Consider the following 13665-nt stretch of genomic DNA (forward strand, 5'->3'; position numbering starts at 1 on the left):
ACAATTAGAGGCGTATAGTGTACCGTGGGAGGGAGTCATTCATGCACTGTTGCATTGTGTAACTCTTAAGAGCTGCACTCCCATCAGAGCACTTGAGAGCTGTGTAAAGCTGTGTTTGGTCCTCTATGTGCACTATTCATTCATCTGATCATATTCAAAACAGTATGAAGCCATTTGGGCTTTACTGGGAATTGTAGTTGTTGCGACATAAATGAGATTAAAAATTCAAATTCAATTGGCGTCTCTAAAACCGTGTTCAGTTCCTTAATGGATTTCAGTCTAATGGCAGTGAAGATAACTGGTACTTTAACAGCCTAATGCCATTACAAGAGTTTTGACTTGCTATTAATCCATCAAAGTCATCTCCTCTGATTTTGACTGATTGGCCTATGCACTCGCAATATCAGCACAAGAATGAGCAACTAGGATTCCAATGACTCAATTTTTACTCAAATGTTTTGGAACAGATTATTGATTGCAGTCTGTAAACAGCATGAAATGAGCAGTGGTGGTGTTAGTCACTGTAGTCACAGCCAGCTGGGCTGGCTCTCACATGAAGCAGATTTAAGAGGCTTGTTAGTCAAAAGCAGGCTATTTTTGTATCAAAGTAATGCCACACATTATCCAGAGACTGGCCTTTTTTTTAAGCAGTGTGGTCAAAGCCATATCTTTTTATCCTGTTCTCGGAGGTGAGACTACACAGTATAGTGGCAAAACATTTCCAGGGCGATGGCAGGAGTTGTTATAGTAAACATTTCGGCGGATTTCTGAGCCCACGTGTGTACGTGTTCTTCTCGTCTTGGAACTGTGAGACAAGCTTGTTTACCAGCATTTTATGTCTGGCCGAAGTCACGTGATCATATTTGTTTTCCAGGGCTTACTGTAGGCTCATGGAGACAAACAACCATCTGGGAGCTAAGGAGCTTCTTACTGTACATGAGGTTAGGTTTTCCTGCCAGACTAATCCCAGCGTCTGATCTGGCTAATCTGTCGGCCAGGCATGACACTTGGACCTATCCTACCCACGGACAAAGGAAAAATCCATCCTTGTGACTTGCATATCAATATCTTCAATTAACATGTGATCTTCAGTTGTGTAAAATATCGAGTATATAACATATTATCATTAGGCATGGGCCGGTATGAGATTTTGACGGTATGATAACCTTAAGCAAAATTTTCACATTATCGCTGTATTGAGATTAAAGCTCTAAAATGTTATTTTTAAATGTCTGGGTAAAAAACAACCCCCCCCAAATGAACACACTATATTTTATTCTTAAGCAACATATTGAATATTTGGAACAGTAGTAAACATGAATGTCAGGTTAAACAGTTAAATAAAAATAAAATGCAGTTACTTAAGTGAGCCTAAACCTGCAGCTCAACAATAATTAAAACATAAATAATTGAATTGTATTCTGTAAAAAAAACCAAACAAACCCTTAGCTAGTTAATTAGCCATATAGCAAACCGATAGTATTTACTTCACCAGTGCTACACACGCTAACTCTCGTAGCTTGTTGCAAATGTTCATTTCAAGACGGCGTTATCTTGAATTTAGCGAAGGGTGCCGGGTGGTGTTCGCGTAGATGGGATATCATATGTAACGTATTGCCTCCTCTAGCAGCTGCTCTTCTTAAACACATCTTACAAGTTGGATGTCCTTCCAACCTCTTCGGTGCCCGAAAAATTCTCATACGGCAGACTTTTTCGACTGGGGAAAGAGTTCCAGGGGTTCACCTCCTTTGGCCATCCTACATACAGGTGACTTCTCGCACCAACCAGAGGGGGAGGGGTCGTGTTACTCTCTACGCTGCACACAACCTGAGGGATTCCTGCACTTTCCATCTTTGACGAGAGGCAATAATAAAAAAAAATAGCTCATACCACAGGAACAGTATAATGGAAAATTTTAGTGGTTTGAAATGGACTTTTTGAAACCGTGGCTTACCTTGAAACCAGTAACCGACCCATGACTAATTATAATATAATAATTCTGTATAATAATTCTGAGTTGACTTATTTGGCTTAAACTTGTTGGAAAAGTTGGTCAGGTTTCACTTAGTTTCAGTGCTACTTGATAGTGGCAACGATGGAGCAGAGTCTGTCCAGCTCTATTACCTCCTCATCTATACGCTCTGCTCAAACAGATCAGGTTCCAAAACGTCAACATTCATGTTAACACAAGGACATTGTGCTCATCACGACGCAATTGCGTCATCATAGTTTCATTGCATTCTGGAACTGTGACTCAACAAGTTTGTGTTGTGTCTATTAATCCTACATCGGATTTCTCCTTAATAAGACATTAAACGTTGTTGCGTTTTTCTTTTTTAGGTGTTCGGAGCAAATGCTGACCGTTATCACTTACGTTTGAGATCAGTGAAATTTTTCTTCTTCTATCAAATGCCATCGTTACTCCTCTGGCAGACAGCTGCTAACTTCTCAATGGAATAACGAAAGCACGGCACCAACCCGACGAATTAGCTCCAGAATCACTAAGCGCGTTGCAGATATTCCAATACATTCATATTTAACAAGTTTCAGGGTGGAGGTTGCCTGTAATTTCTGTTCTCTTTTCGCAACGCCAAAGCTCTGAGCAGTTGTTGTTAAAAATCTTTCCTGCTCCTTTCATACACATTATCTCTCATTTTAATTGACTTCGTAATTAAAGACAGACATTAAATCTAGCCCTGACGCTCCCGTTCTCTAACTTTGATGAGAGCCCTTGAATCGCTTTGTATAAAGCACACATGGGCGTCGACAGTAGCCATTGGCATTTTAGACAAAATGACTGTTCAGATTTTTCAAGGTATTGCTTGAATAACATTCCACTATTTGGCCTTCTGCTCACACACACACACAAAAGGACATGTATACTACAAAACCTTTTATCTGCTGCATTCTTTATGTGCATGGATGTGCAGTGTACTAGATAGTTACTAAACCTAATTCTAGTGGAAATAACTGTATCTTTGTCTCCTTAGCTGACAGTGGTGGGGGAAAAAATCTTCGCAGCTTCATGTTAAGAGACTTGAGTTCCCAATAAAATGTAATGTGATAAGAGTGGCTCTAAGTTCTAACTGTTTATCTCTCTCTCTCTCTCTCTCTCTCTCTCTCTCTCTTCCAGATCTGCTCGAGTGTGAATATTCACACCCTGCTGATATGTTTACAAGTGAGGGAAAGACAAGATACTGACCCCTTCTCTCACAAAAATATACTGGAAATTCCAGCAGCTGTTTTGGATTGTGACTGCCAAAGTGGAGATTAGAACAAACCTGAGACCCACTGCACAAAAGTCTGTGAGATTCCACAAACAAGGCCTCAGATATAGGGTGTGGATGAGAGAGGTGTGAAAAGTAGAGGACGAGTGTGTAAGTCAGCCTGGGACAGCTCTATTGAAATTCATGATTTTTTTTTTTTTCCCCCACCTACCCCTTGGTGATGATTTATAAGCCTGAAACTCAGAGCAAGCCAAGGAATTAGGTCATGCTAGCCCATGAAAGAGCTCTTTTTGGACATTTTATTCTCGTCTTGTCTGTTTTGAGAGTATGACCCTGTGGTTGGTGTTACTGGGACAGACTGGTTACTGAAAGCCAATTCCACTATGTCCTGGAAAAGGAACTACTTTGCGTCAGGCAGCAGTGGGCTGCAGGGCATCTTTACCCCACGGACCATGACCTCCATCGCTCCGAGCAAAGGGCTCAGCAATGAGCCAGGACAGAACAGCTGCTTCCTCAACAGCGCTCTTCAGGTAATATACACTTACTTTCACACACAAGCTATTAGTCATGAGTGTCATAAATCCTGACAACATGAATTTCGTGTTTTAGAAGCCAAGCACAAAGTCCCTAGGATTGGAAAAACAACACAAGACCCTATCTATGGTAGCATACTAACCCCCAAGCCTATGTCCTTAAACCAATCTTAACCACCTAACCGTAACGACAGTCCCTTAATCCCAACCCCAATACTAACCTCCAATTCCAGTTCTAACCCCAATCCCAACCCTCAATCCTAACATCCTAACCCCAACCCTGATCTCAACTCTATCACTACCTGAAATCCTGATCCACATACACCCTAGTTATGGCTAATCGGTGTGCGTACACAGGAAAAATCTTGTGGCTTGCCACAACATAATTGTGTTGTCTTTATATCTCTCTTAGTGAGCTTTATAAAAGCTAATGGAGAGGGTGTTTTCTTTTAGTGTATGGTGTGGCAGAGTAGAGACCTGACACACCCCTGAATGGGTGTTCAAGGATGTAGGACATTCCAAGCAGAGGAGTGGACTGAGAGTCATCAGAATCCTCATTCAGCAATCATATGACTCAAAAGTAAATGCTAAATAGGTTTATTTCACAACCATTTCATTTGATTTGGAATAATCTGAACATAATAAACCTAATTAAAGTCAGAGTAAGTGCACTAGTCACCGCAAAATTGTATTTCTTCAGTTTCAAGGAATGGTCAGCACAGGTTTTCATTCCAGCCAATCAGGAACCACGCCTGATGCCACCAGTTTAATCAGTTTATCTTGGTCCTTGATCAACTCTCTGGTGTGGCTCCTGCTTGGTTGGAATGAAAACCTGCAGCCACACCAGATTTTTTACAAGTTAGATTGGAGAGTCATCTCAAATTTATCTGAGAGTCACGACCATGAGTAACACATGCTTCCTCTGCAGCACATGTAGCCAGCTGCACCTTTTTTGAACTGCTGCTCATGCAGCAACACAGGGCAGCATAGCACACTTGCAGGAAATTAGCTATCCGCCCTCTTCCATATACACAAGCTCACAGACACCCACACTTGGTTAATGTTGATGTGACACGGGAGATTTATTTAAGCCAGTTTTGCTCTCTTGGACTCCCAGCCACTGATGACTGTGGCATTGTCTGCATTCGAACTCTCGATCTATGGTTGATGGGGCAAATACTTTTCTGTTGTACCGCTCGGGAATGTATTTTTTTTTTTAATTCACGACACAATACAGTCAGTTAGTCTGTTAGAATGTTTTCTAAAAATAAAGAAAATATTCGTTTCGCCATGTGCCAGGTTTAGATTCCATTAGGACTGTGATTATGATTATGAAATGGATGCATTTGAAGGTGAAAATCTTTGTTCCAGTGGTAGAAACAGTCACTTCTCAGATGTTTTGGCACTTGTCACTTAATGTATGAAAAGGCACCTATCGATAGGGGTTTCCATGCGGAAGTTGTTTGGTGTTCTCGTATAAACAGGCAATTTTCACCTTTACGTTCACGTTTCATGCAATATGAACATTTTAAATGTTGAAGTAACAAATTCAGTTAGATTTTTTAAAGCTATTTGTCATGCCTAGATTCTATAGATATATATTGTGTCAGTCTCTGTGAAGTTTAGGCTTATATTACTGAGCTGCACCAGGAACATTATAATAATCGGTCTCTGGCTGAGCTGATTCCAGCATTTGAAGCCAGGTGATTACGAGGCAACCCAGTAGTGTTTATCTACACGAAAATAGTGTTTTCCGTACTTTATTTTCCCCCATTCCTCTTCCACCCAGCTTGAATCGTTGCAGAATGCACAGAAGCAAGTACAAAATAAAAATCCAGTGTTTATCAGTAAAAGCTGATGTTGCATTATTCCTAATCATTATTTGTTAACATGAAAGCATGCCAAGGTTCAGCTGTAGACATCACATCATGATTCACACTAGGCTAAACCTAGATGTGTTTATGAGTTGCATATTTACATAGAGGAAGGATTTGCATTTTTGTCGAGCATGTGAAAATCCATCAGTAAAATGTCTTGAGGTGAAGGAGCTATCTTTCTTTATAATGCTTATTATGATGGTGCTGGATTAAGACGTCTGCTTCTTGCTCACATGAGCAACATTACACACAGCTCACCTGCTTTTTCATGCTTAGTGATGATTCAAGCCTGTGTGCAATAGACCCCACAAACAACTGTCATGCACACGCTGGCCTGGACCACAATTACCCTGCACACAACCTGTCATTAGGTAACCCTCTATTTTTAGGTAGCTAAAAATTACTGTATAACCAACTATATGGATTTAAAGCTGCTTAGCCAGATAATAATACCTCCGAAGCTACAAATTAGTGTCAGTTATGAGCTGGAGGAGGAGGAGGAGGAGGAGGCTGAGCCACTCTGTTGTATTGTCTGCTACTATGAGGCATGACAATATGTCGAGACAGCAAATCGAGAGCCCGGGGGCGAAAACAGTAATTTCTTTGTCTGGAATTAAATGCATTGCTTTAATGAGTTTTTATTAATACACTCTTTGAGGATCGTATTTCTGCCTGCACTGGTCCCTGGGTGATTAAGTACAGCTACAGACCCATGAAAAGTGTTCATGCTGCGAGGAGAAGCCCTAATCAGGAATTGGTAGAGTGGTATGAGGCAGGCGCTGCAGGACTAGCTTAGTGTTTTAAAGCCTCGTTTTTAATAAATGGCTTTGGGAAACCTAGTCTGAAATGAACACTGATTTCTGCGCCCCCCGCCCCCCCCCCCCCCCCCCACACACACTCACACACAGCTCTGGTCAAATGCTATTACATTACATTACTGTGAGTTAAATTAGTTTTGAAATTACTTACGCTAATCTGGCAATTGCTGAGTTTGAAACTTCATAAAAGTATAAAATATATAAAAATTCAACGAAAAGGATTATTTAATCCTTCTTTCTTTCTGTCTGCCCTCCTTTATTCCTTTAACTTTCTTCCTTTCTTTCTTTCTTTCTTTGTTTCTGCCCTCCTTTATTCCTTTAACTTCCATTCTTTCTGTTTTATTAAATCTTTGTTTTTCAGTCATTCTGCCCACCTTCTTTATTCCTTTAACTGACTTTTTTTTTTTCACTTTTATCCAAAGCGACTTACAAATGAGGAAATATAAGCAAAGCAATATCTCAAGCGGAGAACAATACAAGTAGTGCTACCATACAAGATGTATAATTGAGTTCTTTCATTCATTCATTCATTCAATGCACCTACCTCTATTTGGTGTTAAGTCAAGATAGCTTTTTCTGACCTGACTCACTTTAGAATCATTGGTTTACTAAACCCTCTCTGCAGATGAACATTAATGTCCTCATTAATGCCTTTGTAGCCTAAGAAGAGGTTATTCAGCACCCTGAGAGCTGTAAAAGTGTGTTCAGTACACTTAATACCTATGACCTAACCTAGTCCATAGTCATCCAAACTGAGTTTATTACAGATGTGTGATTGGAATGATAAGAGAGGAGAAGGAGAGCAGTGCTCAGTATCTTATCACAGTGAGCTATAATTTACTGATCCCTCAAGCCAGTCCATCTTGGATTGATGATTAATGCATTGACGATGAGAAGTCTGTTATCCTCAGCAGGACATGTATTCTGCATTCAATCTACTTTTATATTACTTCTTTACTTACCTAAAGTACACAGTGCTTATTTGCACTTGGGTAAGAATCTGTGGAGGCACACTATTAAAGGCTCAGACTTTTTATTTTTTTTCTGGTTCATAAGAAAACAAATGTGAATGATCCCCCCCCCCCCCCCCCCCCCAGAGTCGCATGGCACAATGACTCCCACGGGATTCTTTCTTTTGTGTCATGTGGGTGATTCAGTACTTTCAGAAGCTATTTTCCACAAAGATCACCACTGTGAAAATGGCTCTTTGGAACGGACATCATGACTAAATGAATTTAATTTTCCCCACAAATGAGACATGATCAGCACGAACATCATTATCCAGTTCAGAAATGAATGGGAAAATGCCTTTAATTTCCAACCTGCAGATGAGCCGATTTCAAGTCAAGGACACATCACGATAGAAAAGAAAGGAAGGGCCTGGGTGAGAGAAGGGACAGTGTTGTGTCTAGGCTTCTCATATTTACAAACAGTCTTATTTCCCCCCACCCCCGCTGAGTCAGTGATGCACTGTGGCGCACTGGAGAGCTGGATATGTAATCAGCATTTTCCTGTTATTTTGAGAGAAGACCAGAAAGAGGGGTGGAATGTTTTATATAATGTCAGTGCATTTGCCTTGTATAGCTTGTCGTAAAGAGCATAAGGCAGAAGTCAGGCCGTGGCCACTGATTCCACCTGTTTAATCAATACTCTCTATCTTCAATCCTCTATCAGGTGTAGCAGCGAATAGGCTGAAATTAAAGTCTGCAGGTCCTTTAAAGGTAACATTGCAGCCCTCTGGCCTGTGGCTTTTTGGCTACAGAGCAGTTTTTCTTGCAATCTTTCGTTCTTTTGTCGTTTAGTTATTTAGGTATTCATTTAGCAGTCTGTATAGAGTTTGAGTTTGTTTTATTTTACGAATTGTTGTGGGGAAAAATGCTCGATATCCCTGCGGCTTTTTTCAAACTTTGCGATGCAATTTGCGAAGTTCTTAGTGCAGAAAGCTACTTGAATTGGAAAAATTGCATCACTTTCACAGTGGTGATCGTTGGTAAATGAGACCCTTTATCTGTACTCATGTACGACGCACGTGACTCGAAGAGGTCTTTGACTGAATGCCTGTTGTGATGACGTCACATGACGCCCAAATCTGCGGAAAATTTAGAAAAATCGCAAGCTCCTCCAAATATCGCGGAGTTTGCTTGATTTTGCGTTCATTCCTGCAATCGCAAAATGGCGATATCCTGGAGGGACTGATGTGTAGTTAGTTACTTATTTTGTTCTTTCTTTTTTTGTTCTTTTTCTTAGCTATGTTCTTTTGTTGACTCTTGTTTGTTCTTTTTGTTTTCTTTCTGTATTGTTCTTTTAGTTTTGTCTTTCGTTCTTTCTTTCACATTAAAAACAGTTTTGACCTTGTTTGACCCCCAGACAAGGTCAAAATGGTCACATATTCCTATTATTGTAGGAACTTTTGGACACCAGAAAGAGATGACCTGGGCATGCACACACATATGCGAGTTATCTCTCTCTCTCTCTCACACACACTCACTCACACACACACACACACACACAATCACACAATCATACAGCCCCCTCAGGAAGCAGATGTAGTTAGAGGGAAAAAATTAGCTAATGGCAATGACCAGACTGTAGCTATTCCTTCCTCTTTCCTTCTCTCCCTCTATCTCTCTTCCTGTTCCTGTCCTCGCTATCTCATGCATGTAATATGCACCACAATGGTGTCATTTTCTCCACAGTGTTCCACAATCTCAGCACCGTCTGATGTGCAAGATTCGCACAGCACTTCTCAGTCTTTTAGTCGAGTCTTCCAGCCTCAGCTAGTTTGGGTCTTTGACCCATTGTAATCATTTGAAATCCTGAGTTCCTGAGGAATCAGTCTTTATTCCTTGAATATGTAGTTGCAGCGATTCAGTTGGTTGATTGGAATGAATTTTGTCCATGGACTAAATCTGGTGTAATAACCTAAAGTGATTTGTGTATCAGAATTTTCAGCTGCTTTAAAATGCCTGATGTTAAGCTCTGTAGTTGTGCAGCAACGCTCCCCTGCAGAGCTGGAGCTGGTCTGAGAAAGATGGGTCAGTCTGGCACCGCAGTAATGAACAGCTGAGGCTGAGCTCACTGTGCTATCTGCTGTCATCAGCGTACCGTTACTCTTCATTGCTTGTGCCGTATGATTACGGAACCACAGTGGACTGATGTTGGCTATGTTCCCCTGCTGTTGCTGTTGATGTGGAGTTTTCATCTTTCTCAGTGCTTGATTAGACTGCTCTGTAAGCTCTTTGACTTCAATAACAACCTTCAAAGTTTAAATCAGTCTCCCATGAATTTATCCTGTAGATAATGAGGTAGATACATATGCTAGTTGCATAATATATTTTTTTTTTTTAGTGTGCCAGAATATGTAATTAGCTGTTTTCTTGGCAGTGGAGGCTGTTTTTGTTTTATGAGCAGAAAGATTAAGTCTGGTTTTGAACAAAACAAACAAAAAAAAAGGAACAAATGTCTATTTTGATGAAGAGATATCATATGGTGCTATTTTTTTTGCTTACTGTCACAATGGTGCAGTGATATTTACATGCATCGTGTCTGTTTTTGGTTGTGGTGGTGGTGGTGGGGGGGGTGTCGCAGTGCTTTAGTGTGGTTAGCACGCTTGCCTCACACCTCTGGGATTAGGGGTTCAAATCCTGCCGCCGACCTGAGTGCGCAGAGCTTGTGTGCCCTCCAAGTGCCTCAGGGGTTTCCTCCGGGCAGTCTGCCTTCCTCCCCCAGTCCATAGTAGGCTCATTGGCATTTCCAGATTGTCTGTAGTGTGTGAATGCGTGTGCAAATGTGCCCTGTGATGGGTTGGCACCCCATCCAGGGTGTCATCCATTGTACCCAGAGTCCCCTGGGATTGGCTCCAGGCTCCCCCATCACCCTGCGTAGAATAAGCGGTACAGAAAATGGATGGACGTCTGTGTTGATCTGTTAATCAGGTTTGGTAGTTGTTCTTGAACTTGACATAAAGTCACTACAAAAACGTGGCTCTTAATGTAGAGATTTGACACAGGCGTCCCTTTTTGCATTTGTTACTGCCTCTTCAAAATGAAGTGAAGTGTGGTGCTTATGGAAAAGGGTGGAACTTTACATCACGTATCATTTTCTAAAGTTTATAAGACGGTTATCTGAGAATCCTGCCCTGCTGTGGTCAAAATGGCATTCGGACCGGAATTGCGAGGTTTTTTTTTTGTTGTTTTATGTCAACAACTTTTCTGATCTGCCTCGTCAAGCTTTTAATCTTCATCCTGAAAATATGATCCTTCCCGAGGTCATGAGCTGTCTTTGCTTGCGATGCCACTAAATTTGGCACATTATGTGAATCTCAACTCACAACCAGAGAACTCTTTTTACAATGTGCAATTTTCATTTGTAACAACAGAACCATACGGAAAATGTACAGTGATCCATATGCTTAAATGGTTGCGTATGATTATTGTTTAGGATCAGGTAGATACATGTAGTATGTTATGGTTTGGGATTAGATAGGAAGTGATTTGGAAAACCCCCAAAGGTCCACTGTAAGATATAGTAGTAATTTATTTATCCCTCCCTAGTTCCAAGAGAACCCAACGGAGAGAGATGGTTGTTCTCGCTTCAAAAAAAAAAAAAAAATCACTTGTCCTTTATGGATTTATGACGTTTTGTGAGTCATGCCATTTAAGGAAAAAAAAAAACATTCTCTCAGGAGCTGTTCATTAAATAAAATCGGACACAGCAAACTTTGCATCACTGTGACGGTTTTCTGGATTAGTGACACATTCTTACTTACTATTTGAACTCTGAATATATTTTCTGTCTCAGATTTGACTGATACACAACAGAGAAAGGGCATTACATTTGTTTTTTAATTAGCAAATACTCCTATCCAAAGGCTAAAGATGTAATGAAGTGTTAAGGGTCTTGCTCATGGGTCCAGCAATGGTTGTTTCATATAGCAGGGATTTGAACTCGCGTCCTGTTGGTCACTATATAGAACTGCAAGTGCTGAGCCGCTGTTGTATTAAGCATCAAGTGAGGTAAGAATAAAGAAAATGACCATTTTGTGCACAAGCTGCATACACACACTGCCGTACATCAGGTTAGAGCCTAGAGCCTTTTCTGCTTGGACAGATGTCTGCTGTGTGTGTGTGGTGGACGGACCTGACCAGCAGGAAGATGCCGGGGCAGAACATGTTCTGCTGCCACTCCACATCTTGCCTCATATGGAGAACCGCTGCCTTTCCCCTCACTTTCACTGCCTCCTTCTTTAATTTCATGTCAACCTGTCCGTGTCATTTTTCCATCTCGCTTTTATATCCACACTGAACCTGGCATCCTGTCCTGCAGGTATTATTAAGTGCATAAGACAGCTGACATCTGATAGGTGAAGCATCTTTGCTTGTCCTATTGGAGGATCTGGAGCAGAGTATCTGTGTATTCGACATAGGCAGAGGTTTTTGTCGTTTCTTAGTCGTTCTCCTGGATTCAGGAGCGCTGTCTTCCAGCAGGTATAGAGCTCTGTGTGTGGAGCTAGACTTTTGCTGACTGTAATAGAAATCTTGTTTTTAATAACTTGTCAGATCTTTTCGGGGGGGAAAGAGCGGAAAGACGCTGCAGCACGGGTTTCCGCAGCGTGTTGAATATTTGATAGCAGAACGTGCTCCGAAATTCAGCAGGACAGTAGATTAAATGATGTACGACTTAACAGTCATGTCTCAGAGTCTCTGAAGAGCTTCATGAAACACCTTTGTTTCGATTGCTGCTCTGATGAGTGAAATGTTGTAGGTCACGTCATGTTTCTTTGTTTTATTCCGCCTTTACAGGTCCTCTGGCACCTGGATATTTTCCGCAGAAGCTTCCGGCAGCTAACCACACACAAGTGCATGGAGGACTCTTGCATCTTCTGCGCTCTCAAGGTAAAGGCTAGCTTAATCGTGTATTCTTCCCAGTGTTTGTAATCAGTATTGACATTTGGTTCATATTCCTGTGTGTTTCTTTCCTGCCGGGTTTCTGTTCTCAGAGCGGACAAGTGGATATTTGAGATCTGATCGATATTATGTGGGAAGGAAAATGTATTTTGAATTGATTTGAGGCTGTAGGGTTAGCTTTACGCCCAGGTTTAGTTTTTCTTAAGCAGAAAACCAGTGCTGTGTCTTTTTTTTTTTTTTTTTTTTTTTTTTTTACACGTATTACTTATAAGATACACGTAGCAAGCGAGGATGAATAAATTGGACTCTTTCTTTGCTCCTGTCAGCATCATCTCATGCTCGTTATGTCTTATATGGGTCTGCAATCTCTCTGCGTTTAATCATGTACTGTCTAATGCTTTCTATCAAACATTTCTGTATTCTATATTTATTTATTATTTAATAAATATGTTTTAAGCACTCTGGCCTCTTTATAAAGAAAAAGGTGTTCTTTTATCGACATACTGAAGAAAGATCTTGTTTACTTTCAGTCTAAAAAAAAAAAATGTATATTCCTACTCGCATATTCATTTTCATAAATATGGACATGTACAACCCCAATTCCAGAAAAGTTGGGACGCTGTGTTAAATGTAAATAAAAACAGAATGCAATGATTTGCAAATCTCATAAACCCATATGTTATTCACAATAGAACATAGAAAACATCAAATGTTTAAACTGAGGAAATGTACCATTTTAAGAAAAGGAAAAAAAGAGGTAATTTTGAATTTCATAGCCGCAACACATCTTTAAAAAAAAGTTGGGGGTTGTATTGGGGTTGTAGTTGCACATGTCCTCAGTGTAAAGTGTTAATTAAATGTTTATGTTTTAGTTTAGCAAGCGAGCAAAAGACCAAAACACATGCATTGGAAAGGTAGCCTAATGTGAACTAGCTTTCTAACAGACTTGGATGCGGAGTTTAATTATGCAGTACAATAGCTTACCGAATCATAATCAGCTTGTTAGAGAACTTTGCTGCTGGTATAACTTGCACAGTAAAATAGTTTATCTTGGAGTAGCTAGTTAACTTGTTATTTAAGCAATTTCGCACGAGGGATGAGTGCGGTTCTACTGAATGTCGGTATACTGATTCGGCCGTAGACGTGAGCCTGCAGGACGAGTGCTGTAGGCTGTCACAACCGTGCTGATATTCAGTAAGTAATGCAAATAAGTGACATTTCAGACACAGTATGGTCAAGTGTTCTGTTTATTTTTGCTCTGCAAGCAGAAATAGAAGTCACACTCAGTTTAATTTGTACATTCC

The 13665-nt window shown here is 40.6% G+C and overlaps 1 protein-coding gene across 4 annotated transcripts in view; it reads left to right on the forward strand.

Moving 5' to 3' along the window:
• The window catches only part of usp54a (ubiquitin specific peptidase 54a), a 64865-nt gene that overhangs the window by 18048 nt on the left and 33152 nt on the right, over nt 1-13665 (forward strand). For all 4 annotated transcript variants that reach the window (XM_053621770.1, XM_053621769.1, XM_053621771.1 and 1 more), the window contains exons 2-3: nt 3134-3757; nt 12257-12349. In XM_053621770.1, coding sequence (XP_053477745.1) covers nt 3611-3757; nt 12257-12349 — 240 coding nt within the window. In that variant the 5' untranslated portion in view covers nt 3134-3610. The remainder of the gene's footprint in view (nt 1-3133; nt 3758-12256; nt 12350-13665) is intronic.

This window comes from Ictalurus furcatus, chromosome 3, assembly GCF_023375685.1.
Source record: "Ictalurus furcatus strain D&B chromosome 3, Billie_1.0, whole genome shotgun sequence".
In the NCBI taxonomy this organism is placed as follows: Eukaryota; Metazoa; Chordata; class Actinopteri; order Siluriformes; family Ictaluridae; genus Ictalurus; species Ictalurus furcatus.